General features: G+C 40.3%; 1 protein-coding gene across 1 annotated transcript in view; it reads left to right on the forward strand.

The window, feature by feature from the left end:
• The window catches only part of TM7SF3 (transmembrane 7 superfamily member 3), a 559,640-nt gene that overhangs the window by 523,087 nt on the left and 10,384 nt on the right, over nucleotides 1-26,169 (forward strand). Inside the window, exons 10-11 of the mRNA XM_044087728.1 lie at nucleotides 8,149-8,246; nucleotides 8,362-8,524. Of these exons, the coding sequence (XP_043943663.1) occupies nucleotides 8,149-8,246; nucleotides 8,362-8,524 (261 nt within the window). The remainder of the gene's footprint in view (nucleotides 1-8,148; nucleotides 8,247-8,361; nucleotides 8,525-26,169) is intronic.

The following is a 26,169-nucleotide window of genomic DNA, read 5'->3' on the forward strand; positions in this document are numbered from 1 at the left end:
GTGGGACTCGAACTGTGAATGCCTCTTCTTTGTGCAAATGCTCTACCATTACACTATTGCTATTTGGTGTGATTTGCATAAACATTCTTTCTTATGCTCTTCCATGTCAGAATTGCTAACTCTAGCTAAGCAATGGTCACACCCGCGCAAATACGGGCAGCTATTTTGGGAATTAAAAAAAATAAATTTAATGTTTTGCTTTTTATAACTGTGATGGGGGTTTACAATATCAGGGAGTGTGGTGTTGGGTGCAGGGATATTTGAGCGGACTCGCTCTTGTGTATTTGCTTTTACTTTTCAAACACTTGCAGGGGCATGGACATTTTGACTGTTCGGCAGTAGGACACGCCCCCTGCTTCCTTACACGGTCCGTGCACGACTTATGGTTGAGTCAGCGTGCTCTCATGCATATTCATGGCATGCTGACATCATACCGTTCAACTGCAGCCTCCGAGTAAGACTTATTAAGTCTTACCCGGAGGATTCGTGAATCCGGGGGTATATCTATAACATAAAATGTATAAGTTGCTTGTTTTATTATTATTTTTTTTATTTTATTTATTTGTCAACTAGGCAAGCCCACTGGTCAGAGGCCTCCTTTTCAGAGGAAGTCCAGGAATACTGCCTGTTGAAGTGACTGGTTTGTTACCCTGGGTAAATAGAAAATCTCAGATTCCAGATTGTTGTTATTGTCATTACCCACTGTTTTATTCAACTAAGGCAATCATCTTGCTCTTAGCTGCTTTTGTAACTTTTCAACTGAAAATCTAATTTAATATTTTTATAACCTCTTTAAATAAATGTTTACTGGTTTTGGGTAACTGACTGTTATGCAGCCCTATCATATTGCTTATGTCTGTCCATTTTTTCCAGTGAAAAACATATATATATATATATATATGTGTGTGTGTGTGTGTGTGTGTGTGTGTGTGTAAAATTCCTGAAGCTTGTCTTCATATAAAAATCCCTTTGACCGCCTATGTTATCCGTATTGCCTTTCTTTGTATCCTCTTCAATAATGTGGCTTCTTTCTCCCTTTAAGGCCATTGGAAATGTACTTAATGTTCCAGCTGCAGCCTTACAAGGGACAGGATTGTCTCCTTTCCCTGGACACTGCACCTCTAGCTGTGTACCTGAACATCTGGCATGCCCTTGTCACCACCTTCCCACATCGAGTTCATTGATTTCTTTTTGTAGTAGTAATCCCCGAATCCATCTCCTGATGTGAGGGCATTAAGCTACCCCCCCCCCCCCCGTAAGCTCATACTGTATCCAGGCTATGTCGCCCCATATTTATCATTGTGCACTTGGCAAGAATGAATCAGAGGTGCCACCTTTCACCTCTTTGTGTTCATCACCAGCTTCCTCTTCAGCCACTGCCCTTCCAATTTTGCTGTCATATTTGGATTGATCCATTGTCAAGTTTGAGACAAAATACATTAAAAAGGACTGCAGCCAGTGATCATACCCGTGGATCCCTAGGGGACACTTTTTGTCAACTTTTTTTTTTTCTGAGAGCTTCCTCTGACTACATCTCTGCACTCTGTGCTCTCTGCTCTGAAATCATTTATTTTGTTTGTATTTGTTGAACTGGGGTAGAACACTGATCCATGTGGAACTTTCGCAGGTTTAATGTAGGAACAATGTTTAAATGACTTCTTCTGAGTCACACAGTAGGCAAATGGAGGCTGAAGAAATCAAACCCTGGATTGCAAGAAAAAGCTTGTTAACAGCTCAGAGCCTTAAAACTCTGTGGTAACAGCCTGTCTTTCCCGACTTCATTGATCTGTATAGTTTGCTGCATGTTTTCATTCTGTAAATATTTTAATAATCTTATGGAGAATAGCAAGTCAAGGGCTTTACTGAAGTCCATGTAGATTCATGTGGTAAGGTGACTCTTTCTTCCTCCATCATAATCCAGTCATAAAAGATGATCACTTTAGCCTAGCAGTTTTAACTGCAATGTATCCATGTTGGAATTTGATAAATATAATGCTTTGTTCCAGGATCCTGTTGAGCCTTGACATCAGGACCATTTCTATCATTTTACCCAGCACAGTAGTCAGCCTTTGTCACCTCACCTGGATACCCACTCTTTTCTTCTATCCTGTCCATCCAGATCAATAACCTGACATCATTCTCCCTTGGGAACAGAGATGAGAAATGCAAACTTGATATTCTAGCCTTATTCCCACTGTAATTATACTTCTGACCTCTGCTCACAGCAAGAGGTTCTCCGGTATGATTCTTGGCTGGATTCTGTGCATAGTCTGCATGTCCTCCCCACGGTCAAGTGAATTTAAAGACACGCAGGTAGGTGCGTGCGTATGTGGGTGTGCCTTCTTTGAAGGTTGGGCGTCGGGCTGGCAACTCGACATCGTAAAAATTCACTGCCAGTTATTAGTGGACTCGAGTTCCGCTGTGGCGACCCCTAACAGCCGAAAGAAGAAAGCACTCAAACCATTGACTGGCACTCTCATCTGTAATGAGTGCTAAAGATGTCAGTAGATGACTATGTCACTGTCTCACAGATGATCTCATCCTGAGACCTCAGTAAGAAAGGGTCCTCAAGCAGAGATGCTCCTCTAGTATAATGATCTCTAATTCACCAATACTGTAACAGAAACCAGTACAGCTGGCCAGCAACTTGCATAATGTGCACTCAAACTGTTTAAAACAAAAACCAAAACAAAACTGGAAAGCAGAACCAAGCTGGATAAAAACGGTACGGACTGTTTTATTCAAGGTAAGCGCTTTCAGCTAAGCAAATGCCCAGCCTTCATCAGACAAAAGTCACTCCACACAGCTCTATTTTTATATAAAAAAGTAGTTCACATTCATTAATCGTTAATAAACCAATCACTGTCATGAATCAATTTAAAATGGTTACACCTATAATCATCATATTATAAAACCTTCCTTTCTTAATCTTTTTAGTCAGTATCAAACAAATGTTTACTCAAGAAGCACATATTCATACAAAAAAACAGATATAAAGTGTATATAATACAACAAAGTTACAAGCTACATTAAAAAACCACCCAATAGCATAAAAAACTGAATGCTTAAGGATAGTAAAATAATTAAATATATTATTCAAATTCAAAGAGAAGCTGTCTCACATTAAAGTTGCTATAAAATGCTATACAAATTGCCAAATAGCATTTACCTAAGAAGAGCTTTAAGTTTAAGTGCACACTTTATGGATGCAAAATCATTTAACCCTGGGGGGAGATGAGCACATGTTCTAATTTGCCAAAATAACTCTTGCTCTTCCAGCTACAACTGCCAGGGTCCTCCTCTTATATCATTTCTGACCTGGTACAACACACAAAATTCAAAACAATGATCCGGGAAATCTAAAATGTGCCTAGCAAGTGCATTTGTGAGGTCCTTCTTACCTATGGCATACAGGTGTTCATAAATTCTTTTCTTTATTTTTCTCTCTGTTTTGCCTATATAGAAGGAAGGACATTTCTCACATAAAGCTACATATATTACTCCCTGTGTATCACAGTTGTAATTACCCTTGATAAAATAATTTTTCCTGTTAATGTACACTTTCTTATCATTGTGAATAAATTTACATTGTGGGCACATACCACATTTTCGCATACCCTTTATTTTATCTTTTGGTTTATCTATGACCATTTCAACAAAGTTTTGAGGTTAATACCCTTCGATATGTGTATTTTGGAAATGTACCCAAAACCTTAACTAGAGCTCTGTCTTCTAGTATGATGCTCCAATTCTTAGCCACTACTTCCTTATAAATTTAAAGTCCACACTGTATGTGAACAAAAAGTTAATTCTAGGGTGAACAGGGGAATCCGTATTCATGATGTCATTATTAGCTCTACCCATCAAACCTCCACCCAACAAAGGCTTAAAATGCCCAGTGGTCCTTTTGCCCTGAACTTCCTGCAACGTCCCCACAATAAGACTGTCAGGATACCCTCTACTCAGAAACATTTTACTAATATTGTCACATTCCTCAATGAAATCAGTATCATCTGAGATCATTCTGGCAGCTCTGACAAATTGCCCCTTCACTACACTCCTTTTTTGATGGAAGGGGTGACAACTAGAAAAATGGAGATAACTATTTGAATGGGTTGGCTTTCTGTAAATTAAAGACTTAAATTTATTATTAGTTTTGTCCTTACAGATTTTAACATCCAAAAAGTTAATTTCATCAACTCCTATGGAATACGTAAATTCTAGAAAGTCAGTCATTCCAGAAATATTGTCAGTAAACTCAGGGATAAGATTTTGCGGGCCCTTCCAGATAAAACACATGTCATCTTGCTATCTAGTATACCAAGTGACATGTTGTTGGTACAGTTCACTATTGAACAGCCAGTTACGTTCCCAAAACGCCATAACGCTATTAGCAAAACTACACCCACAGGGTGACCCCATGGCAATTCCTATATTTTGGAGAAAAAAATGGTCTTTAAAAAACCAGAAAGTTGTTTGATAACACTCCATCTAGTAGAGTTTCCACTAGGTACATCTGTATATTGGTGGCTTTTTTAGCTAACATGAAATTTCTTGTCCAGTCAATACCTAATTGGTGAGGTATAACTGTATAAAGATCTTTAACATCTACCACCAAAAAGATCACATCCGAATGGTATTCAATTTTATTAAAATTCTCCAAAAAATCCCGGGAATCTTTACAGATCTGAGGTTCCCCCTGGATGTATGATTTAAGGATACCATCAATGTACTTGGCACAAGCATAAGTAATAGAACCCCGTCTGTCCACTATGGGCCTTAAAGGGGGATCAATTAGATTTTTGTGAATTTTGGGTGTGCCAAAAATGGTAGGAACCTTTGGTGCTGGCATGGACAAATAGTGAAAGGTGTTGCAATCAATACTACCCTCTAGAAAGAGATCATCCAACACTCCCCTGATTTTCTTATAGGCTACATGCACTTCATTAAGACTGGATCTCAAATATGTATCAGATTGTAAATGCATGAGCATTTTGTTTTCATACACATATTCGTCCATGAAAACCAGACCCCCACCCTTATCTGGTTTCATGACTCTAACATTACATTCATTAAGAAGTGAGATGAAATCTAATTCATGTTTGGATATGTTACTTCTTATTCTCAAATCCTGTATGTTATTATTAAGTCCAGCCCTAAAATCAATGTCACATAGTTTTTCAAAAATATTCAACCCAGAATGCAGAGGTGGGTTGAATACACTTGACACTCTAAAAGAATTAAGAAATGAAGGTGTATTTCCCAAAGACAGCCAAATTCAGCTTACGGACATACAGTTTAAGATCTATAAGTGTTTTTACAAGATCACTCCTTTTATCTGGAATGAACGACAAACCTTTTGAAAAAAAGTCAATCAGGGGTTGCTCAACAGTTAAAACAGTGTAATTATATATCCTAAAGTCACTACATTGGGTTGTAAGGATCTCAGGTCCTATCTCTAAAGGATATGTCATCTCCTCCGTTGGTTTCCTTTTCTCTTTCTCTGTGTTTGACCCCTCTTGTTCAATCTGGTATTATTGTCCTGGATGTTCCTGTCCCTGGGAAAACCCTGCTCATTATCAATATGAGCAAATTCCTGATTTTGGTTTTGATCATGTACATTAGTTGAATTATTTTGGCCCCTAATACGTTCACTTCTGCACACAGGCATTTGTTCTTGATTAACATTATTAGTATCTGAAGTAGTAGAATTTTTAGACTTTTCACCAACCATAGGTGAATTCTGTACTACCAGAGGGGGGGGGGTGGGGGTAAGCTTTATTGTTTGCATAATCTGACAAGTCTCTGTCCATTTTACGTTTTTTGTTAAGAACCAGTTTAGAAATAGAAGCTTCAATACTTGAGAAAATTCTCAGATAGTCATATTTATATCTCAAAAAATCATTGTCTTGCAGCAAGCTAGACTCCAAAACTTCAAGTTCCTCTTTGAGACCAATAATCTCAGTTCCATAAAAATTAATTAAAGACAGCAAAAATTCAAAACCCTGTTTATCAAAGAGGGTTAAAAGTTCTTGATGGAAAACAGAATTGCATAGCAAACCTGCAGGATAACGCCACTGGCGTAAGCCCTTAGGCACAACTTTCTTCGTGATACATTCCTGCAAGTAAGCAACTTCTAGTTGCAATTTTTTACAACTAAACAATTTGTGGTCAAAAGTATTCAATCTGTCAACAAAGTTACTCACCAACCGCTCACTGTTCGTGGCTGTCCCCTCTGAATCATTAGATACTTGAAAAAAATCTTTTTTACCCAAGAAGTTAGCCATTGTAGGTAGAGCAGCAACATTATTAACTTCATTAACGTTTTCCGATAACTCATTAACTGGACCGTACAAAACCTCTCCACTACGTCTCCTGATGTTACCACTACAATTTGGCTGCCCAGAAGATGCGTTAGCATTATTAACTTGTTGGGAAGTACACTGATTCACCAGACGCACTGCAGGGAAACCGGTCGTTTCAGAATTACCTCTGGAAACTGCAACTGAGTCAGCATGGTTCCCTTGAGTACACAATTCCACCTTTTGCGATGACGCTTTAACTCTATTTAAAAGCAAGTTGACTAGAGTGGTCAAATTTCCTAAAGCATTCTCTTCATTTGAATTATTGGTAAGAATAACTTCTCGCTCCTTGTCTTGTGAGAATAACAGCTGTGAATTAGTCGCATTATGCCCTCTCTCCATTCCAGCTTCTGTATTTCCACTAGCCATTACAAAACAAACTAATATACACTCAAACTGTTTAAAACAAAAAACAAAACAAAACTGGAAAGCAGAACCAAGCTGGATAAAAACGGCATGGACTGTTTTATTCAAGGTAAGCGCTTTCAGCTAAGCAAATGCCCAGCCTTCATCAGACAACGGATGGTTTATTAACGATTAATGAATGTGAACTACTTTTTTTATATAAAAATAGAGCTGTGTGGAGTGACTTTTGTCTGATGAAGGCTGGGCATTTGCTTAGCTGAAAGCGCTTACCTTAAATAAAACAGTCCGTGCCGTTTTTGTCCAGCTTGGTTCTGCTTTCCAGTTTTGTTTTGAACTTGCATAATGTGGTCAACTCATGAAGGGTAAAATAAGCATTTGCCTTCGAAATGCTGGAGTGGTTAAATCCTTGTCACTTGGATCATAAACATCCTCTATATGAAACAGCTTATACCTTGACTGATAGCCATCTGCTTTTCACTTTTCTTGAGTCGTGCTTCCAAACTTGGATGGTTCCGCTCTATTTAATGGGACATTATAGCTCATTGAAGAATCACCATGTCTGTTGACTCCTAAATTGTCAAGGCTTTGTAAACTAGATCACTTACCACTGGTTAGCTGGATGTGCAGCACCTCCTTGCCTTTTTGTTAGGATGGAAATGTCACTGGCAGTTGTTCTTTTCATAGGATTTCTTTAAGTAGAAGGGACTGGGGCTGGAGGATGTGAGATTAGGCAAGGAGAAGCATCGGTTCCAGACTTGATTGTGTTTTAAATTACTATGCTGCACACAAACTATCAGTCATTTACCACTCATCCCTAACAGTATATCGGGACCCTTCTGCAGAAGTCATGGCTGTTTTAAAGGTCTCTGTTAACAGCCTGACCCCAAGCTCATGAAGCCTGTTTTCCAGGATCTCATCACAGATCAGCAGAAGAAAGGTGCAAAGTCAGCCTGGGACCGTGGCATAGAACAGGGAGGTGAGGATGGCCTAGATGATGATTTCTCTGTATTAGGAGGTAAAATGAAGAGTGACAAGATAGTCCGTGAAGTGTGAGGACGGAATGAAATGGAATGGGGGGAGATGTTTACCGCATAATGAGGGAAAGTGAACCACAGCGAAATTATGATGTGTACATATATATTTCTGTGAATTAGCATGGGAAGACTGCAGCTTGTGCAGTTGTCTTCATCTGTTGGTTTTATTGGTGTGAGCATTTGGTAATGCAACGCAGTGCAAAATTCCTCAACGAAGTGCTACAGACAGCTGCAGATTAAGGTTGTGGACTGACCAAGGGCAGATGTGACTTTTCCTTTGACATGTTTGTTACTATTCCTTTATTCCAACAACCTGTTATTGTTTTAAAAAATCAAGTGATTATAATTTAGAGATGTATAAAAAACTGACTTCTCTTGTTTTTCAGGAGAGTTGATTTTTTTCCGGGATGATATTGGCTTCTGGGTTCTCTTTTCATGTATAATGGTGGTGGTAGCTGCAGTCAACATTATCTGGTCAAAAGTGGTAAGTGTTTCACTTTGCACAGAGTGACTGTGTCTTTCTCATGTAGTACTACAGCTCTGGACATGCAAACTGATACCTGTTTGTGACAAGCATTTTATCTCATTTTCTGTTACAGTTAAGTATAATAGCCTGTGGCATTCTTGGATCGTATGCTGTAGTTATAGGGATTTACAGCTACATGTACACAAGCATGAGTTACATTACTTTAAATGTTCTGAAGAGACTCTTAAGCAGAAACTTCCGCAAGGCATACACAAAAGTTCCTTTCCAAGATTTTGGTAAGTTCACGAATTGGTTCAAAGTTCTTCTGTCTTGTAAGATGACTAGCTGTAACAAACAAAATGGTTTCTCTTTACTAAAAGTTAAATGATACAAGAAGGATTAGAGTTCAAATTAATTGCCTTTCTCCATAGAGGGTGCCATCGTCATTTGGTTTTCTTGTAAAAAGAACTGCCCTATTTTTTTTCTTTCCATTAATCTCAAGTATTTGTTGATTGGTCTTACTCTCTCTCTCGTTTTGTACTTTGACCTTGTATAATCATCAAACTAGATACTGCTGGAACTGTTGAGGCCAGGCAATTGGAGCATATTTAATGCTGAATAAAGCAGATGTCAGGTAGACTTCTGAGCATTTGAAAAGTATGAAGATGCACATAAAATGACAGCATCAGTAGAAAACAAGAAATAATTTTCTGTAGAGATCATTTGACTCCATCCGGTGTATTACATGTAGTTGTTGAGACCTCATTATTAGGATATAGACAAAGCAGAGCACTTCAGAAAGCACAAACAAAATCGGTGCATAGCTTGTGCCAGAATTTGTGCAGAGTGCACAAGAATGTAATATACAGTTATGTGGAAAGGAAAGAAGGCGTATATTTTTAAGTACATTTAAGGAACCAACAAAGCCTGATTTCCAAGTTAGTACTGTTCCAGTAAAGGGGATGTTTGACATTGAGAAGATAATTTGAAGTTAGAGGTTGGATGGCTAAAGATAAACATGAAAAAGTATTGTTTGATGACAGGATGGAGATAAGAACAGCTTACCAGGGAGGAAATAATGAAATTGAAGTGTTATGTGACTTTTTATATGGACAGGGTGAAAGGGAATAAAAATAAACTAACTATTGCTTAACTAGAATGTGGAGCTTATCCAGTAAGGAATCAGGCAGAAGGCAGATTAAGTAGGTTGGGCTGGCCATATCTCTTGTTAGACAGTTTTTCTTTTTGCCTTGTCTTGTTGTACTGAGAATTTTGTCTAGAACACCAGAAGCACCATTTTGCGACTTGGGATTGGGAAGACACACTTCAGCACCTGATGTGAGGTTTACAAACTGTTGTCTCATGTACTTTGCTTGTATTGCCTATACCGTCATTCTTTCATTTAACCAAGCATGGTCATTCAGTTCTTTTCCTCCTGTGCTCTCTGTCTGTTCCTACCCAGATGTTACCAGCTGTAGTCAGAGTTGTTAGTAGAATTGGTGCTGTACTCTGATACAACAAGGTTTATTTTGCAATTACATCTAAAAAAATGTTCTCTTGTTTTCAGCTAGTTCTACCTGTTTTACAGAGGTAATCCACACAGGTAATCTGCTTCATTGTCTCCATATTTTATTTTTGCCCTTTTGGACAGATGTACTGGCTAGTTTGGCTATGTGGCAGTGTTATGCAGTTTACTGTTGTGAGATGCTAGCAAGCTGTACCATTTAGTCCTAGTCCTGAGTCCAACACCTCTGCAGATGTTAAACTTAGTTTTGGGACCTAGTCAAACCCTTTCAACATCTCTTCAGCTACAATGTCAACCTAGTTATTGCTTACTTAGGTACTAAGATTTTCAGTGTTCCTCACCTTGAGACATGATTTGACAGAGAAGCAGCCCTGGAGTACAGCTAAGATCCCTTGGAGATCACAGCACATTAACTTCACCCCAAGATACCCCTCAATCTAATATCTTTGTCCCCTCATCTTTATCTCAGAAAAGCAGGGCAACAGAAAGGTAGCACAGACAAGTACCACAGTATGTGGCCCAGATTCATCTCCTGCCCACTATGATAATTCCTCTCCAAGTGTTCCCAGGAAGTGAAGACGTGAAAAGAGGCATCTAGACTCCCAGTTTGAAGTATGCCTCAGGTACTGATTTGGGTAATGGGGAGACTTCTACACTCTGCTCAGATTACCCTATATTTGCGAAAAGCATTGAGTTAATGCATCAGTTGGGATCATGACCTACAGATCTAACTTTCCTAGAGGAACAGGTGCTGTTGGGGTCTTGCTTACCTCTTGTGTGGTTCTCCCTGTACACTGTGTGATTTTATTCGTCATGCAGAGAGCTTGTTGAGAACATGATGTAGTTGTACCTCTTCAAGACAATCCTCTGGCATCTCAAGGACCACGAATGTTGGAAAAAGGCCTCTTTAGCTAACCCAATTTTTATGGTTGCAGCCCTAAAGAAAGAGCTTTCTAATGTAATTTCAGAAGTCCGTCTTCCCCTTACAGGGAGTCTTGGGTGTTAAACCACTTTGAAAAGTGCATGTGTGCAACAAGTGCATGTGTGCAACAGTTGTCTTTTCTTTCAGTGCTTTCAGCTGTCTGACTTACATGACCTGTTGTCAGTACAACTTGGCTGAAAGAACCATATAAATGCTGAAAAACATGCTCCATGGGAACCTAATAACATAATTCCAGGCATCTACCTTGGCTAATGTGTTTAACCTCCCCATTTTGCTCTTACATATTGCAGATAATATTAAGGCTCTTTCGGATGTGTCCAACATCATAATTCATTGTCATGTCTGGCACATGCATTGTTTCTCTGCAGACAGCCTTGTGTCATCTTTCACCAGCACTCCCTGTAATGGCTCATCTCTGTTTGGGCCACAGGTGAAGGAGAAGCTCCAAAAGAACAAAGAAAAGGAGGGTATGAAACTTGTTTTGTGTGTGTGTGTTTTTTTGGGGGGGGGGGTGCCCTCCATTCCAGCAGTGTTCTGATAGAAGCCAAGTACAGTCGCTGAGATTTTCAGAAGGGAGCCACCTTAGAGGTGGATGTGACTCACAAAATCCTGGATTTCACATTTCCCTGCTCCAGGGCCCATTAGCAGAATAACTGAAGATTTGCTTGACTCTCTTGTTCTTTAGGCAGTTGGGGTTGAATTAATTCTCACTTTCTGGTGTGGCAGGCCAACATGCTGGAGAGATGTCATGGAGGTGGTATGCAAAGGCTACATCTTTTTTTCATCTCTTCACAGTCTCACCTTCTTACCTTTTCCAGATGTTTACCCAGTCCACTCTAGAGGTAGCAAATCCCTTGAAATAAAGAGCCATCCAAGAGGTCCTACAAGACCAAAGAAGCTCCTGAGATTATTCATGATTCTTTTTTGGCTCGTAAGAAGATGAAGGACTGCAGACCCATATTAGATCTAAGCAGTCTATATCATAATGTAAAGAAAACAGAACTCTGCATTGTCACAGTGTAGTCAAAGACTAGGTGTGCTGTTTGGACCAACATTTCTCCTTTTTGCACATAAAGATAGCCAAGGCATATATGAGGTTCTTTTGTTTTGTTTCAGGGTCAGAGCCAGACACTGTCAGTTCAGTGCAGTCCCATTTGGTCTCACCTCTACTACCAGAGTATTTAGCAAATGGTTAGCAGCTGTAGCAACTTACCTTCAGCTGAAGGGAATAATAGTTTCTCCTTATCTGGATGACTGGATCTTAGCAGCCACAACAAAGTAGTTGCTGCTTCAGGCAAAGGATGACTTCCTTTAACTATTGTAGTCCTAGAGGATTTCAGTGACCAGTGCAGAGTCTCAGCTGGAGCTATTACAAGTACAGGCTTTTATTGGACTCCATCTGAATCCAAGGACCTATATAGCCATCTACCCCCAGACAGAATTTGAAAATTTCAGTCCAGAATTCTTCTGATTTTGTCTTCTCCCATATGAGGTTCTGCCAGTGGACTCTTAGGGACTAGATGAATCAAAACATGAAGTCTGTCTTTTCCAATTTGGAAGTCCAAGGTTTGCTGACAGCATTTTCAATGTTTGCTTTACCCTTCCTTCTCCCTGTGATGGTGGTGGTGGTGGGGGGCAATGTTTAAGACATATGGCCCAAAGGGCTTGGTCATGACAAAAGTCCTACCTGCATCATATCATTATCATGGAGATGAAGGTGGTCTTCTAAAGTTGTAGGCAGTACAGGACATCCTCCCCCAGGGTCTGTTTGTCATCAGAAGTGTCAGTGGTTTGGCACATCAACAAGCAGGACAGAACCTGATCCTATCCCTTGTGCACAGAGTCTGTTTACTGGCTCATCCTCCACTTTATGATAGCAGTGTGCATTCATTCCCTCAGCCAAAGCTTACTGATGGTTCATGAAAAGTACTTGTTTCAGTCAGTGGCAGATGTTATCTTTTTCCACTGGGGAAAGCCTTCCTATAACATCTTTGCATCCAAGACCAACTCCAAATGCAACAATTGCTTGTCCCTAATATCCACACATGGGTAGATTCCCCAGATGCCCTGGTCCAGCAATTTCCATGTATCTTCCTGCTCCTTTCCTCATTTCCCTTATGATGTAAATTTGTACATGAAGCCAAAAAGCACAAGGACAGTCATTTTCATAGTCCCATCTTGGCCCATCAAGTACTGTTCCCCTCTGCTGTGGTCTCTTCTAGTAGAAAATACTCTGCTCTTCTCTTTTAGCCTCACAAAGGTCTGCTAGACCATCCTTCCAGAAATTCTCAGCCATACCTTCATTTTCTCAGACTAACCGCATAGTTCCTCCAATTCCTTTAATGGCCAGGTACACCTCCTACCCTGTTCAGATGATACAGATCATTACAGCATCTCACAAGGCAGCTATCAGGAAAATATACAGAAGCAAATGGCGAATGTTTTCTTTATGGTTTAGTAATCAAAGTTTAAGTCCTTTCTCAGATCCAGTTCCAGCAGTTCTTAACTCGTATCCCTGATCAGAGCTCCAGCTATTCTATAGTTAAATATGTTCTTCCTTATGACTGTTGCAGTATTCTTTACAATAGGGATCCCCTGCCTAGGGTAGCCTGACGTCCGGACAGTATGCCAAAACCTTTAGGTTGTAATGGGTGTGCTGTAAATCACACATATGCTCCCCATGCACAGCGTAGGGCATAAAGGTGATTTGCAGACATACCAGCCTCAGAACTTCTTTGCCGCCAGTCTGAAAGCCATCTTCGATCATCAGTCTGAACACTTGTGTCTGCTGGTTACCAAGCCACTTTCAGGTAAGTGCCCTGTTAGGGTTTTTGTTATCTTGTTTTTTTTTTTTTTTTTTTTTTTTTTTTTACTTTGGTTGTTGGTTTCATGTCATCCAGATTGGGGAAATGCCACTGCAAGAGACAGATTCCCCATAAAGATTGTAATGAACAGTGTTTATTTTGCTTAGGTGCTTCCTGTGAACAAACATCTTGCTCCATTTACCAGGCCTTTATCCCTAAGACATTGCTTAGTTGGCTTTCTTCCTTGGCTATTTATCTAAAAAAAACAATATCTTAAGCTGTTAGCTAAAAACACTATGGAAGGATCTTCTTAGCCCAGGGATCGGCTGAGTGCAAAGAAGACCAGGAAAGCTCCATCTGATTCTTCTGCCATAACTGTATCAGAGGCTGGCATAGGTCAGGCTTCAAGCACGTCTGTGGAGGCTTTTCAGACCTCCATGTCAGATCTACAGGGGGAAACGTGGCTGATAATTACCGAAGGGCCTAGGCATATCCCTCAGATTCTGATGAGTGAGGAGATACTGACTACACTTATTGAATATCGTCAAGGGTCAGAGCCTCCTACACGCTATAAAGCTGAGGTCCCCTCAAAATAGAAGCAAAAAAAAAACAAGCATATTTCTACTGCTCCTAAAGATCCTCAGAGTGAATGGCAAAAATTCACTCAAGGCTTGTTTAATGCTCTTATGGCTCTGATGCCTCCTCAGGGGGTTTCTGCTCTGGCTCCTCCTTGGACTTCTACCCCTCTTAAGATGGCTAGGGAGCAAGTTTCCTCTGAGGAGGCTGAAAATTCTGATGAGGAATCCCTGGCTTATTCTTCCTGGATTCATTCCTCCCTTAGATGGTTCTGAGGAAAGCATCTATCTATCCTGAGTCTCCTTTTGAGGAGATTAATTTTGGTGATGCAATTTCCTGAATGATGGCAGTTTTTAAAATGGGACTGTGCTCTGGTGTCTGATGTTCAGAAGAGGTACTATGAGCTTCTGCAAATGGAGCCTCTTAGGCCTTCTGCTGTCCTTCTTGTTCTTGCTGTCTTGCTGGATGCCTTTTCCACTGCGTCTCAGGCTCCTGATTCCCTGTCCTCTGCTCCAAAAACCTGATAGGGTTTATAAGGTGCCTGATGACTGCTAGTTTCTTTTTAAATCCCCCTCTGCTGACCCTTCTGTGGTGTTGGATGCATCAGAAAACCCATCAGAACTGTTAACTTCTACAAAGGTGCTTCTTTTTGATAAGGACAGCAGAACTATGGAGAAGATGAATAAGAAAGTTTAAACAGCTGCTACCCTGGCCTTTAGAGCTGTGAACTATCCGACCGATATGACCAGGTATATTTTGGTTGTTCTTTTTCAGGCCTTTCAGTTTATTTCAGACTTTCCTAAGTCTGAGGGGAAGACTTCTGCTCCTTCTTTATTAGGAATATCTTCTCAGGTTGCTGCCCATTCCATTAAGTTCAGCTATGATGCAGCTGATACCTCATTTAGGGCTTGTGCCTTTGGCTCTGTGTTGAGGAGGTATTCTTGGCTTCAGCTTCAACCTTTGCCTGATAATAACAAGGCTAAGTTGATGGCTACTCCTCTGGATAATAAGCATTTGTTTGGTTCTGCTGCTGAGTTAAGTCCTTCCAGAAAAAGGGCAAAGCTTTACAAGTTCTGAAACATATTTTTGTTTCATCTGCTCCTAAATTTCAAAGGAATTACCCTAACAAGCCTGCTTTTGTTCATAGACAGTCTTGCCCTCCTTCTAAGGGAAGAAGGTTGGTAGAACGGCTCCTACTGCTAAGGCTACCTAAACCCCTTTAGGTCAGAAGCCTCCTTTTCCTGACAAACCAGATGCTGTCTGACTATCCTAGCCCTGCTCTTGTCAGTCACATTCCTCTTTCCCTGTCCCTTCCTATTTGGTTAAAGATCAATCAAGACTCCTGTTTTTTTTTCTGTAATTCACCAGGGTTATTACATGGTTTGGAAATCTCTTCCACCCCTTTTTTGGGCATTCCTCAGCTTCCTCAGGAGGAACTGCCCTGTTTTCCAGAGATAGTTCAGGGCCTGTTGGCTCAGGGAACATTTCAAGAAGTTCCAACTCCTCAGAAGGGGAAGGGGTTTTACTGCAGAATGTTCTTGGTCCCCATGAAAGAATATACCTGTTCCAGATCTCTATCAGCTAAACACCTTTTTGAAGGTTCCTTCCTTTCAGATGCTATCTGTTCGAACCTTGTTTCCTCATCTACTTAGGCTTTTCTTGTTTCCCTGGATCTCATGGATGCTTATCAACATATTCTTATCCATCCCCTTTTCAGGAAGTTTTTATGTTTCTCTGTTGCTTCCTGGCATTTTTAGTTCTCTGCTTTGCCCTTTGGCATCTCTGCTGCCTCAAGGGTCTTCACCAAATGCCTCACTCCTGAGAATGCTTTCTGCAAATTGAAGGGGATACAGATCTTTCCTTACCTGAATGACCTGCTCATTCAGGCCTCTTCTCCAAGAGAGTTTACTCCAGCATCTTCATCTTGCTATTTGTCTCCTGCAAAGCCTGGGGTTTACTGTAAATTTCTAAAAATCCCAGGATGATATTTTCTTAGGGTGCAGGCTCTAGCCTGTTCCAATGCTGGCATCCCTGCCTCCTCCCAAAGCTTTAACTTTGATTGCTTTCTTTCAATCCCTTCTTCCTTTGGCTTCCATTACAGCCAGGGAGTTTCTACGGGCTCTGGATTTCATGGCTTCCACCATTCCTATACTTCCTCTGGCCAAGCTCCATATGAGACAGCTCCAGTGGTTTCTAAAGTCTGTTTGGCTTCAACATTCTCATCCTTTAAATTTTCTAATCCTTCTTCTTCCACATCTCAAGCTGGAACTTCAGTGGTGGATTAATCAGTTGTCTGTCAAACCAGGACTGCCTTTTTAACCTCCAGTCCTCTCTCAGGAGCTCCTCACAGATGCCTCAGGCATGGGATGGGGGTCCTCCTTCAGTCCTCTGAAAGTTCAGGGCCTTTAGTCTCCGATAAAAGAAAGACCACATCAATGTAAAGAGATGAGAGCTCTTCTGGTTATTCAGGCCTTTCATTTTCTTCTGCTTCCAGGGTCCCTCTAAATTCTAACAGACAATACCACAGTGATGTGGTATATCAACAGCCAAAGGGAGAAAATGTCTTATTTACTGTGCAGACTAGCTCTTCAGGTTTGGTATCTAGCTGTCCAGTATCAATCAAACACTCTTTTCCATCAACTGGTCCTTTCTTCACAACCTCATGCTTGAAGAAGCTGTTCTACAATTTAACAGCGTATTTTTTGACATTCTTAACTCCATGGCCCCCATCAGAAAAATAAGGGTTAAATTTAATTATGCTCACTGGATTACCAAAGATAGTCTCTCCCTCATGCAGAAAAGGGACAGTGCCAGGAAATCCTGGAATAAGTACAAAACTACCTCAAATCTCCGGCTCTATAGAGAACTTAGAAATCGCGCTAAAAAACAAATCTACCTTGACAAATAAACTTTTTACCTCAACCATCAAAAAAACCCTCATACCAACCCCCATAAATTCTGGTCCACTATCAACAAAATTCTTTACCCTGGTAACCCCCCTCCCCATCCTTTTCCTAACACCTCCTCTCTTGAAACCGTCACTCTTCTTAACTTCTTCTTCATTAACTCCATACAGAACGTATTTAAACCCAATGCTAATCTTATCCTTGACACCCCTCCCCCACCTCCTCATTCCACTCCTTCCACCATTAAAACCATCCCCACCTCAACTATCCAATTCTTTTCTCAAACCTAAACCTTGTTCCCCCTCAGCTGACAACTTTCCACTTTACTATCTTAAGTTAGCGGCTTCCTCCATTGCCAACCCAGTTTCTATACTTATCAGTCGCTCAATAAAAGAAGGTCTTGTCCCTACTGTCTGAAAAAAATTCTACATCTTGCCCCTGCAGAAAGGAGGAAACTCCAGTGACCCTTCAAATTTTAGTCCCATTGCTATTCTTTCCCCCTTTCTAAAATTCTCAAAAAGTATATACACAGACAGCTCATGTCTTTTCTCACTCATGAGAACCTCCTCACCCCCACACAACGTGGATTCAGACCTCATCATAACACCACTACTGCCCTTATATCTTTCACTCAAGCAATTTCCTCATCTCTTGATAACAAATTAGTATCCTGCCTCTATCTCGACCTCTCTAAAGCCTTTGATACTGTATCCCATAAGCTCCTTTTCTCCAAACTAGCCTCCCTTAACCTTTGTAACTCCTCTCTCAGCTGGTTTTCTAGTTATCTATCTGATCAGCTACAATCTGTTAAATGGCTCTCTTCTACCTCCCCCTTTCTCTGTGTGCAAACCGATGTGCCACAAGGCTCCATTCTTGGGACCCTCTTGTTCAACATCTTTACTAACAACCTTTACCTTTCCTGTCCTCTCTCCACTCTGATTGAATATGCAGATGACTCTATCATCTCCACATCTGAAAATCTACCTCACTACTCACCCTTACTCAAGAATCTCTATATTCTGTTGAAAAATGACTCTCTGCTAATCAATTACTACTTAACCCTAACAAAACTAAACTTTTACTATTCCTGCCTAAATCTCTCCATCTCAAAACCTCTTTCTTCATCTCCTCTCTAAGTAACACTCCCATAAAAGTTGAATCACATACTAAACTTCTCTGAGTTTATGTAGATGACAAATTTAAATTTGGCATTCACATTAATAACTGTATAAAAAAACTCATCAAAAACTTGGACTGCTGTACAGGAATAAAAAATTCCTAACTGCTGAATCTAAACTGTCCTTATCTTAAGCACACCTTCTTCCCACCCTTCTCTATAAGAATAGGACTACCAAGCTCGAACACACATATAATAAAATAGCTCGATTCACCAGTAATCTCCTTTATCGAACACACCACTGTCTTTCCCTAAAGAAACTCCACTGGCTTGAACTCCAATACCAAATCTTCCTGCCTCAGCTGCATCTGATCCACTCTATCCTTCACAATCCCCTTGTTTGCCCATCTCTGACTAATCTTATCTCCCCCTATATCCCTAACCGTAGACTATATAGCTCAGACCAACTCCTATTGTGTATCTCCAAACCTAACAAATCTATTGGTAAGATGCTCTATAGCCACCCTGTCACCTCTGCCTGGAACAAACTTCCTCTACATTTGTGCACAATTGATAATACCCACAGCTTTAAAACAGCATTAAAAGAATACCTGCATACCTCTTGGATCTGCTTCTGCAGTGACCCCACTTGAACATCTTCCCCCTTGCCTCTCTCTCAGCAGCTAAGGCCCCCTCTTCCTTTTCTACCTCAACTATGTATTTAACTCAAATTTCTGATTAATCTTCCTGCACCACTACCTTCCCTCCTCTCAGTCTCCTCCTGTTCTTCTACCTCCAGTTCCTGACTCCTCTTAAGTTTTGCATTGCAATTACTGCCACGCTGATTGTCACAAATTGTTTTAAATAATTGACTTTCTTATTTAGTGTATATGTTCCTATGATTTACTTATGTTATTTTCCTTGTTTTTAATCTATTTTTTACCTCCTTTGTATAAAGATCAATTGTTCTCCTACTTTAATTTTTGTATTAATCAGTGTATTGATTATTATGTAATTGGAGCTTTTCTCCTCTGGTTTCTTCTGAAAAAGGGCATCTTGCCCAGTCAGACTAACCCGGTTAACAAATGTCAAATTAAATAAATAAATAAATAAATAAATAAATAATGGGGTACTCCCCAAGTAGAACTATTTGCCTCCCCTCTGAACAGACAACTTCCTCTGTTTTGCACAAGAGTCCTACATTATGTCCTCTGGGTTGGAAGGTGAATGCCCTCTCTTTTTTTGTAAGGGGATGTTTCTTTATGCCTTCCCTCCCCTTCCTCTCATTCTAAAGCTCCTGTTCAAGATAAAACAGGATTCTCCCAAAGTCTTGTTGGTGACTTCCTTCAGCCCAGAAAGCACTGGTTCCATCTTCTGCATTTAGCCAAGGGTAACCATCACAGGTTACCTCCAAGTGTGGATCTGTTCACACAAGACAAGGGATCTCTCGTCCATCCCCATCTGTCCACTCTTTAGGTGACACTCTGGGGAATAGGGTTTTAATCCTTTTTAGACACCCTTTTTCTGTGGAATTGCTTCGGGTTTTGCAGGAGGCCAGGAAACTCACTAGCAGGAAATCTTATTTATCCAAATGGAAGAGATTTTCTGTTTGGTATCTTATTTGTAACCTGGATCCACTTTCTGTGGAAGTTCCTTTAGTTCTCTCATTTGTGTGAATTGTGTTAAAGTAGAAAACAGACTACAACACTGTACAAATGTATTCATACTTAATGTAATGTGATATTTATTAATACAACCGACCAAACACTACTGTCAAGATATTAACATTTTCTTTTTAATGGATTACTGACAAATTCACTGGACTTCCTCAAACATCTCTCAGTCCATGATCAAGTATCCAGTTAAACTGTTGTTTTTGTATGGTCTATGTTCATGGATGGTTTCTTCTCATAAATCCTCCTGAAACATTCTTGGCATATATGTGGCTTTACTGTGGACCACACCAGTTGAGACTGTTGTTGGCCTTACTAGTTTTCTGTTTCCTTATCAGTTTCTGAGGATGAAGTCTTGTGAAATGATAGCCATTTCTCTTTTTGCACTGTCATCCATTTCTCTTTGTATGTATTTATCTTCTCTTGCTATTTAAGCAAGCCTCTATTATCCTAGCCATCTGTTACCAATATTTTCTAAGCCTACAGTTTATTTTTGCTGTCATGCAAACACATTTTTCTAGGCTGGTCACACTTGTATGCTACGTGTTTCTGCATACTTTGCAGGCTTTGTAGCACATACTGTTTCTAACAATATCGCACTGGTACTATAAGGGAAGACAACTTTATTTTTATATAATATCTATCAATTTACTCAGTGCTGGGTAGGCAGATTCTTCTGCTAAAACACACCTGTCAGCTATTTCTACTTGTCTTCCTTTTTACTCTCCAATTCCTTAAAGCTGTCCTTCATATTAGGCCTCTCAGGAAGCCTGTTCCTCCTTCCTGGGACCTTAATTTTGTCCTGGAAAAATTGACTCAGGCTCCTTTTGAGCCTGCAACTTCAGCTTCCTTACAGCTTTGCTCTTGGAAAACTGTTCTTTTGGCCCTTAACTCAGCCAGGAGGATGTCTGAGCTGCAGGCCGTTATGGTTGTTCCTCCTTTTTTTGGTTTTTCATAAGAACAGGGTGTCTCTCTGTACTAATCCTTCTTTTATGCCCATGGTGGTTAATGAGTTGTCTCTTAGTCTATTCATAGGTTCATAGGATGATACTAAGCTATGGGCCCGGAGGCCCTTATAAGTCTAGCCATGAATTTCACCTATGTTCCCACAAAGTCAGCACCTGTTTTCCCTATCCATCAGGGACACAGGTGGGATCCCAGAGGTATATCTTCTGTTCCCATCCAGTCGTCCAGATTCCTCTTAAAGAGGGCTAGTGAGATACTCTGCTTGACATGGCGAGGAAGTCTATTCCACAGACAGGGGAGCTGCTGGGACACAAATCTATCCTGCCAAGTTCTATTAATGTCACAGACCAAGTTGAGACCTTGCATGTGGGTTGGACGAGTGGAGTTTGACTTGGATATGCAGCAACTCCATCAAGGCCGAGTCTGAGACGGCCTTTTATGCCAGACACAGGTCACCTGTGAGCAGTCTATATGAGACTGAGTAGAGGGACAGGGTTTTTAGTCCATCTGTATAGGCTAGGTGTTTGAGATCCTGGATTTTCCTGGTCAGGAACCTCTGTGGTATCTCCAACTGCTGCATGTTCTTGGCAAGGTACATGCTGAAGGGGGGGCATTGTACTCGATAATGGGTCTGATAAGGGGGGAGGAGTACAGGGATGTTATGACCTCCTTGTTCCCGGATGAAATGCCCTTACTTATGAAGTGGGCCATATACAAAGCCTTCCGTACAACGGAGGCAACATGGTGATCAAAAGTCAGGTTGCTCTCAACCTGGGTGCCCAAGTCCCTCATGACTGAGGGCTTAGTACGTTGTTATTAATCTGATAATTAGTGGGGGCACCATTTTCCCCAAAGGGGATAATGATACATTGCTAGGCATTCAGTTTGAGGCCATGCTTCTGGCACCAGTTATTAGTTTGGTTAAGGCCCTCTTGGAGGATGTTTACATCACTAGGGGAATTTATGACAGTGCCCAGGTTGCAGTCATCTGCAAACTTGGTCAGCCACAGGCTACTGGTTCTGGCTTGCACATCAGAAAAGTATATCCCAAACAGTAGAGGCCCCAAGACTGATCCTTGGGGTATGCTGCTTCTTACGGGTCTACTACTAGAGGTGGCTTCCCCTATTCTGACTGAGTGGGTTCCATCAGTGAGCCAGTTAGCTACCCATCTAGTAACATATGGGTTGATGCCTAGCTGGGAGAGTTTATCTATTATGCCCGAGTGGCAGGAGGAAGGGCCAGCAGAGCCCTCCATTTGCCTACTTTTTTCCCTTCTCCACAGTCTGCTAGTGTGAGGGTTCTAAACATCTTGGATTTGCATAGATAACTCTGGTATTATTTGGATAAAACTAAAGCCATTCATAAATCTGAGTAGGTTTTTGTTTCCTTTTATTCTAGGTCATTAGGTTTGGCTGTTTCCAAGCAAACCATTTTTTCTTGGATATCCAAAATTTCTTTTTGTTATTCCTTCCGAGGGAAGAACCTTCCTTCTTCTGTTAAGGCTCATTCTACTAGGGCTGTAGCTTCTTCTGGTGCTTTTTTCAAGGGTTTGAATACTAATTCTGTTCTTGAGGCAGCTACCTAGACTTCTGTGTATACTTTTACCAAGCAGTACAAGTTGGATGTGATTTCTAGGGCCAGAGCTGGTTTTGCCAAAGCCATTCTTCATGGCTTTCTGGAGGGCTGTGCTGGCCCTTCCTCCCCCCAGTCTTCTTTCTGAGCTGTTGTTCTCTCCGTATTGTAAAGAATACTGCAGAGATATATGGAAGGACATAGTACAGTTGTGTAAAATCATACCATAACAGTAGATGTCCTTCTCTTCACTGTTGGAGTTTTCACTCCCGCCTTCCTCCCCCTGATCCATTTTTTTCTTCTGGATGTAGTTGTTACCTGACAGTTTACTTAGATTGTCATTCCTACTGTTTTGTTTTATTTTCTTCAGTTCTGAGGATGGTACATTCGGGATCACCTTTATGCCCTACACCATTCATGGGGAGCATATGTGTGATGTACAGCATACCCATTACAACCTAAAGGCTTTGATATACTGGCCAGACATCGAGCTGTCCTAAGCAAGTGAACCCTATTGTAAAGAATACTGAAGCAGTGAAGAGAAAGACATCTACTGTTATGGTAAGATTTTACACAACTGTACTTCTTTTTACTAGCAATTTCAAGCTTTCACTGGGATGAATTCCATTAGCATCTCTGAATGTTTGGAAATCCTTTTTGAGAGGAGCTTTCTTGCTTAATCCAGCCATCAGAGAAGTCATTCCTCCGTGGGACCTTAACTTTATGATAGAGAAATTAAGGCTGCCTTCTTTTGAGTTGGCTACCAAAGTATAGCTTAAATTCTTTCCTGCAAGACTTTTTCCTAGTGGCAGTTTTGCCACTTGAAAAGGTTTTGGAATTGAAGCTGTCTGTTTTAAACCTACAAATGTGCTTCTTTTAATGGAAAATATACTAAGACTTCAATCATGAGAAACATTCATCCAGAACTGCAACAACTTCCTTAGACCTTTTCAAAAATCTCTCAGTTGATATCTGTGTGACTGTAACTTAGGTTTAATTACTTACTTTTTCTGGACATTATAAGCTTCATGTGATCTCAAGTTTCAGGTTTGCCTTCTGGGCTACCATTCTTTGTGAAATTCTGTTCTAATACTGTCTAAGAGGTTACGCTTGAAGATTCTGTTGTAGTGTTGGTGTGTGGATTGGATCATGCATAATAAAAAAGCAATGTTACATGTTCATATTCTGTCCATTCATTTCAACAAATCTGTCCACACTCCTCTCCATTTACAAACCCTTTCCTTCAGATATACCTTTAAGAATGGTCCTGTGGCCATTGTAGAAGTTCTTTTAGTTTATATTGTCTTCAGCTCAAAAACATGATCTGGAGAAATGAGGAGGTATAGATTCGTAAGTTCATAGAATAGTACTAGGCTAACTGCACTTGTGAGCTATTTTAAGCTTAGCCAATTATGCCTTGTGAGACTCAAACCCTGCACCTTGTGTTTGTAAGACAAACACCTTAACCATTTGGCCAGCCTCCCAAAATATGGGAGATAGGGGAGGAGCTTTTGAGCCCAGGAGAGTCTTAAAGGTGCCAAGTGAGTACCGACTGTGACTAACCAGTCCTAGTACTAAAATGTATACACATGAATTTTAAGATCTAACATTATGCTAATAATATTAATTTCCCTTTTTACCTTGTTTATCGGTTTGTATTTATTTATTGTATTCTCCAGCTTGTTGAAAAAATATAATTTATCAGTCTATTTTCCCAGTTAATGAATGAATGAATATACATAAATGAAGGAATGAGTAAATTTTAATTTGTTTAACTTTTAGGGTGTCTGCACATTAAAGGGTTCTGTCACACTAGAGTGACTTACATTTTGTACTACTGTGTCTGATGCGAGAAGCACCAATTATGATCCTCATTCTAATGGTAATGAGTTTTGTTACAGTTACTTAAAATTTGGTTAGTTATATGTCTTCATTTTTAGTTTTTAAGTCAGAGAAGTAAGCACCGAACAAAAGCAGTCCCAGCTCTGAGCCCTGCAGGATACCACTGGTCACCTTTATTCTCTGACACTGTCCTTGCCACTGACACTTTGTGGGTTCTGTCTTTTAGCCAGTTTGCTATCCATCTTATCACACAGGGATGTATTTGTAGTGCATTTTGTTTATTAATTATTCTGATATAGAGGGTTGCATCAAATGCTGTGTCCAAATCAAGATAAGCTGTGTGCACAATGTGACCACTGTTAACAGCTTGGGTTATCTTCTCAAACAAGTTAACGAGGTTCATTAGGCAGGATTCACCTTTTACAAAACAAAATTGCATGGACTAGCCTGGTGAGATTTTTAATGTTGATGTTAATCAGATCTATTATAATGTATTCCATGGCCTTTCAAATGACACTCATCAGGCAGATGAGGATTGGTAGTAGAGACATCATTATGGAGTACACTATACTGCCAGGAATGAGCCTGTAGCCAGGCTCAGGTTAAATAGCTTATGTAGAGATTCTTCCAGGGAATGTTTGCTACTGTTTATGAAACATCTGGGTATGTTGTTGGTCCCATGGGGTAAGTGTTCTTAGTCTTGTACAGTACTTTCAGTACATGTCATTTTGTGATGACAGGAGGTGGGGTTGAGAGCTATGGGGATTGTAGGGCTTTGGAGAGTCATCTTTGCTCTAAATGTATTTCCTAGGATATTGGCAGTGTTTATCAGTTTTGAGTAGATTGTTTTAATTTAGTATGAGTTCTGTACTTTTTGAGTGTTGGTTCTTAGTTTTCTAACATAGTAAAGCAAGAACTTGTAATCTTGGCTTCAGATGCCAACCTGAGTTCACGGGCCGCTTTAGTAGCTGCAGTACTTCTTTTAAAGTTGTTAATCATATTCCTAGATTTTTACTTGACTTGTGGGTCCTTAGAACTGATGTATACTCTGCTTTTTTCCCTTTTATTGTAGATCTTATTTATGTCTGTGGACCACCAGAATGGTTTACTTTTAAATTTCCTATTAAATTTGGATCTGGTTGGGACTGACAATGCTGTACATTTATTTGTTTAGGTTTACCTTTGTGAATCTATCTGCCGAGGCAGTGTCTGGGGTGATGTGAAATTCAGTGTGTCATTGTAACATTTGAAGAAGCTTCTGTGCTTGAAGTCTTTGAATTCTGATATACTAGTTTCAGGATTTCTTTTTATAGTTTTGGGGAAAAGGTTATTATAGCTTATTGTCTTGAGACAGGGAGATGGTAAGGGAGTTGTTCATGATGATGCTACATTTGTAAGTACCAGATCAAGAAGATTTTTTCTTCTAGTTGAGCTAGTTATAGTCTGGTCTACTAAATTTTTATTTATTAGGTCAAAACTTTTGAGCGTATCATATGTTGAAACTGTAGGTACTACAGCCAGTTGATGGGTAGTTAAAGTCTCCCAGAATGATGACATTCTTACTTGTGGGGAATTCATTCATGACATTTAGGAACCTGACATGGGCTTCTGGGGTCAAGGGAAGGGTCTTACAACAGACAGTTAACTAATAGTTAATTCTGATTAGTGTGATGAGTTCATCAGCTTCAATTTGTAGGTGCCCAGGAGTCTGTTAGAGGTAATATGGTATCTGACAAATATGAATACACCACCACAGTAACTATCAAATCTGAAGGCATAGTGGGCACTAAATGTTGGTATGGAGGAGGACTTCCAAGATGATTTTACACCGAGTAACAGCTTAATTTCAACTGTCCCAGTGTGAAAGCAGAAACTCAGAAAATAGAGCCAGTGAACTTGCCTTTTTGGGTAACTGGTTATTAAGTGCACTGCCTGGATACTAGCAAAAAAGAAATTCGGAGATCCTGAAAAAAAGTCAGTCAGAAAAGGTGAGGAGAAAACACCGACTGGGAAGAA

Source organism: Protopterus annectens, chromosome 11.part0 (assembly GCF_019279795.1).
Source record: "Protopterus annectens isolate FY-2018-M chromosome 11.part0, PAN1.0, whole genome shotgun sequence".
Taxonomy (NCBI): Eukaryota; Metazoa; Chordata; order Ceratodontiformes; family Protopteridae; genus Protopterus; species Protopterus annectens.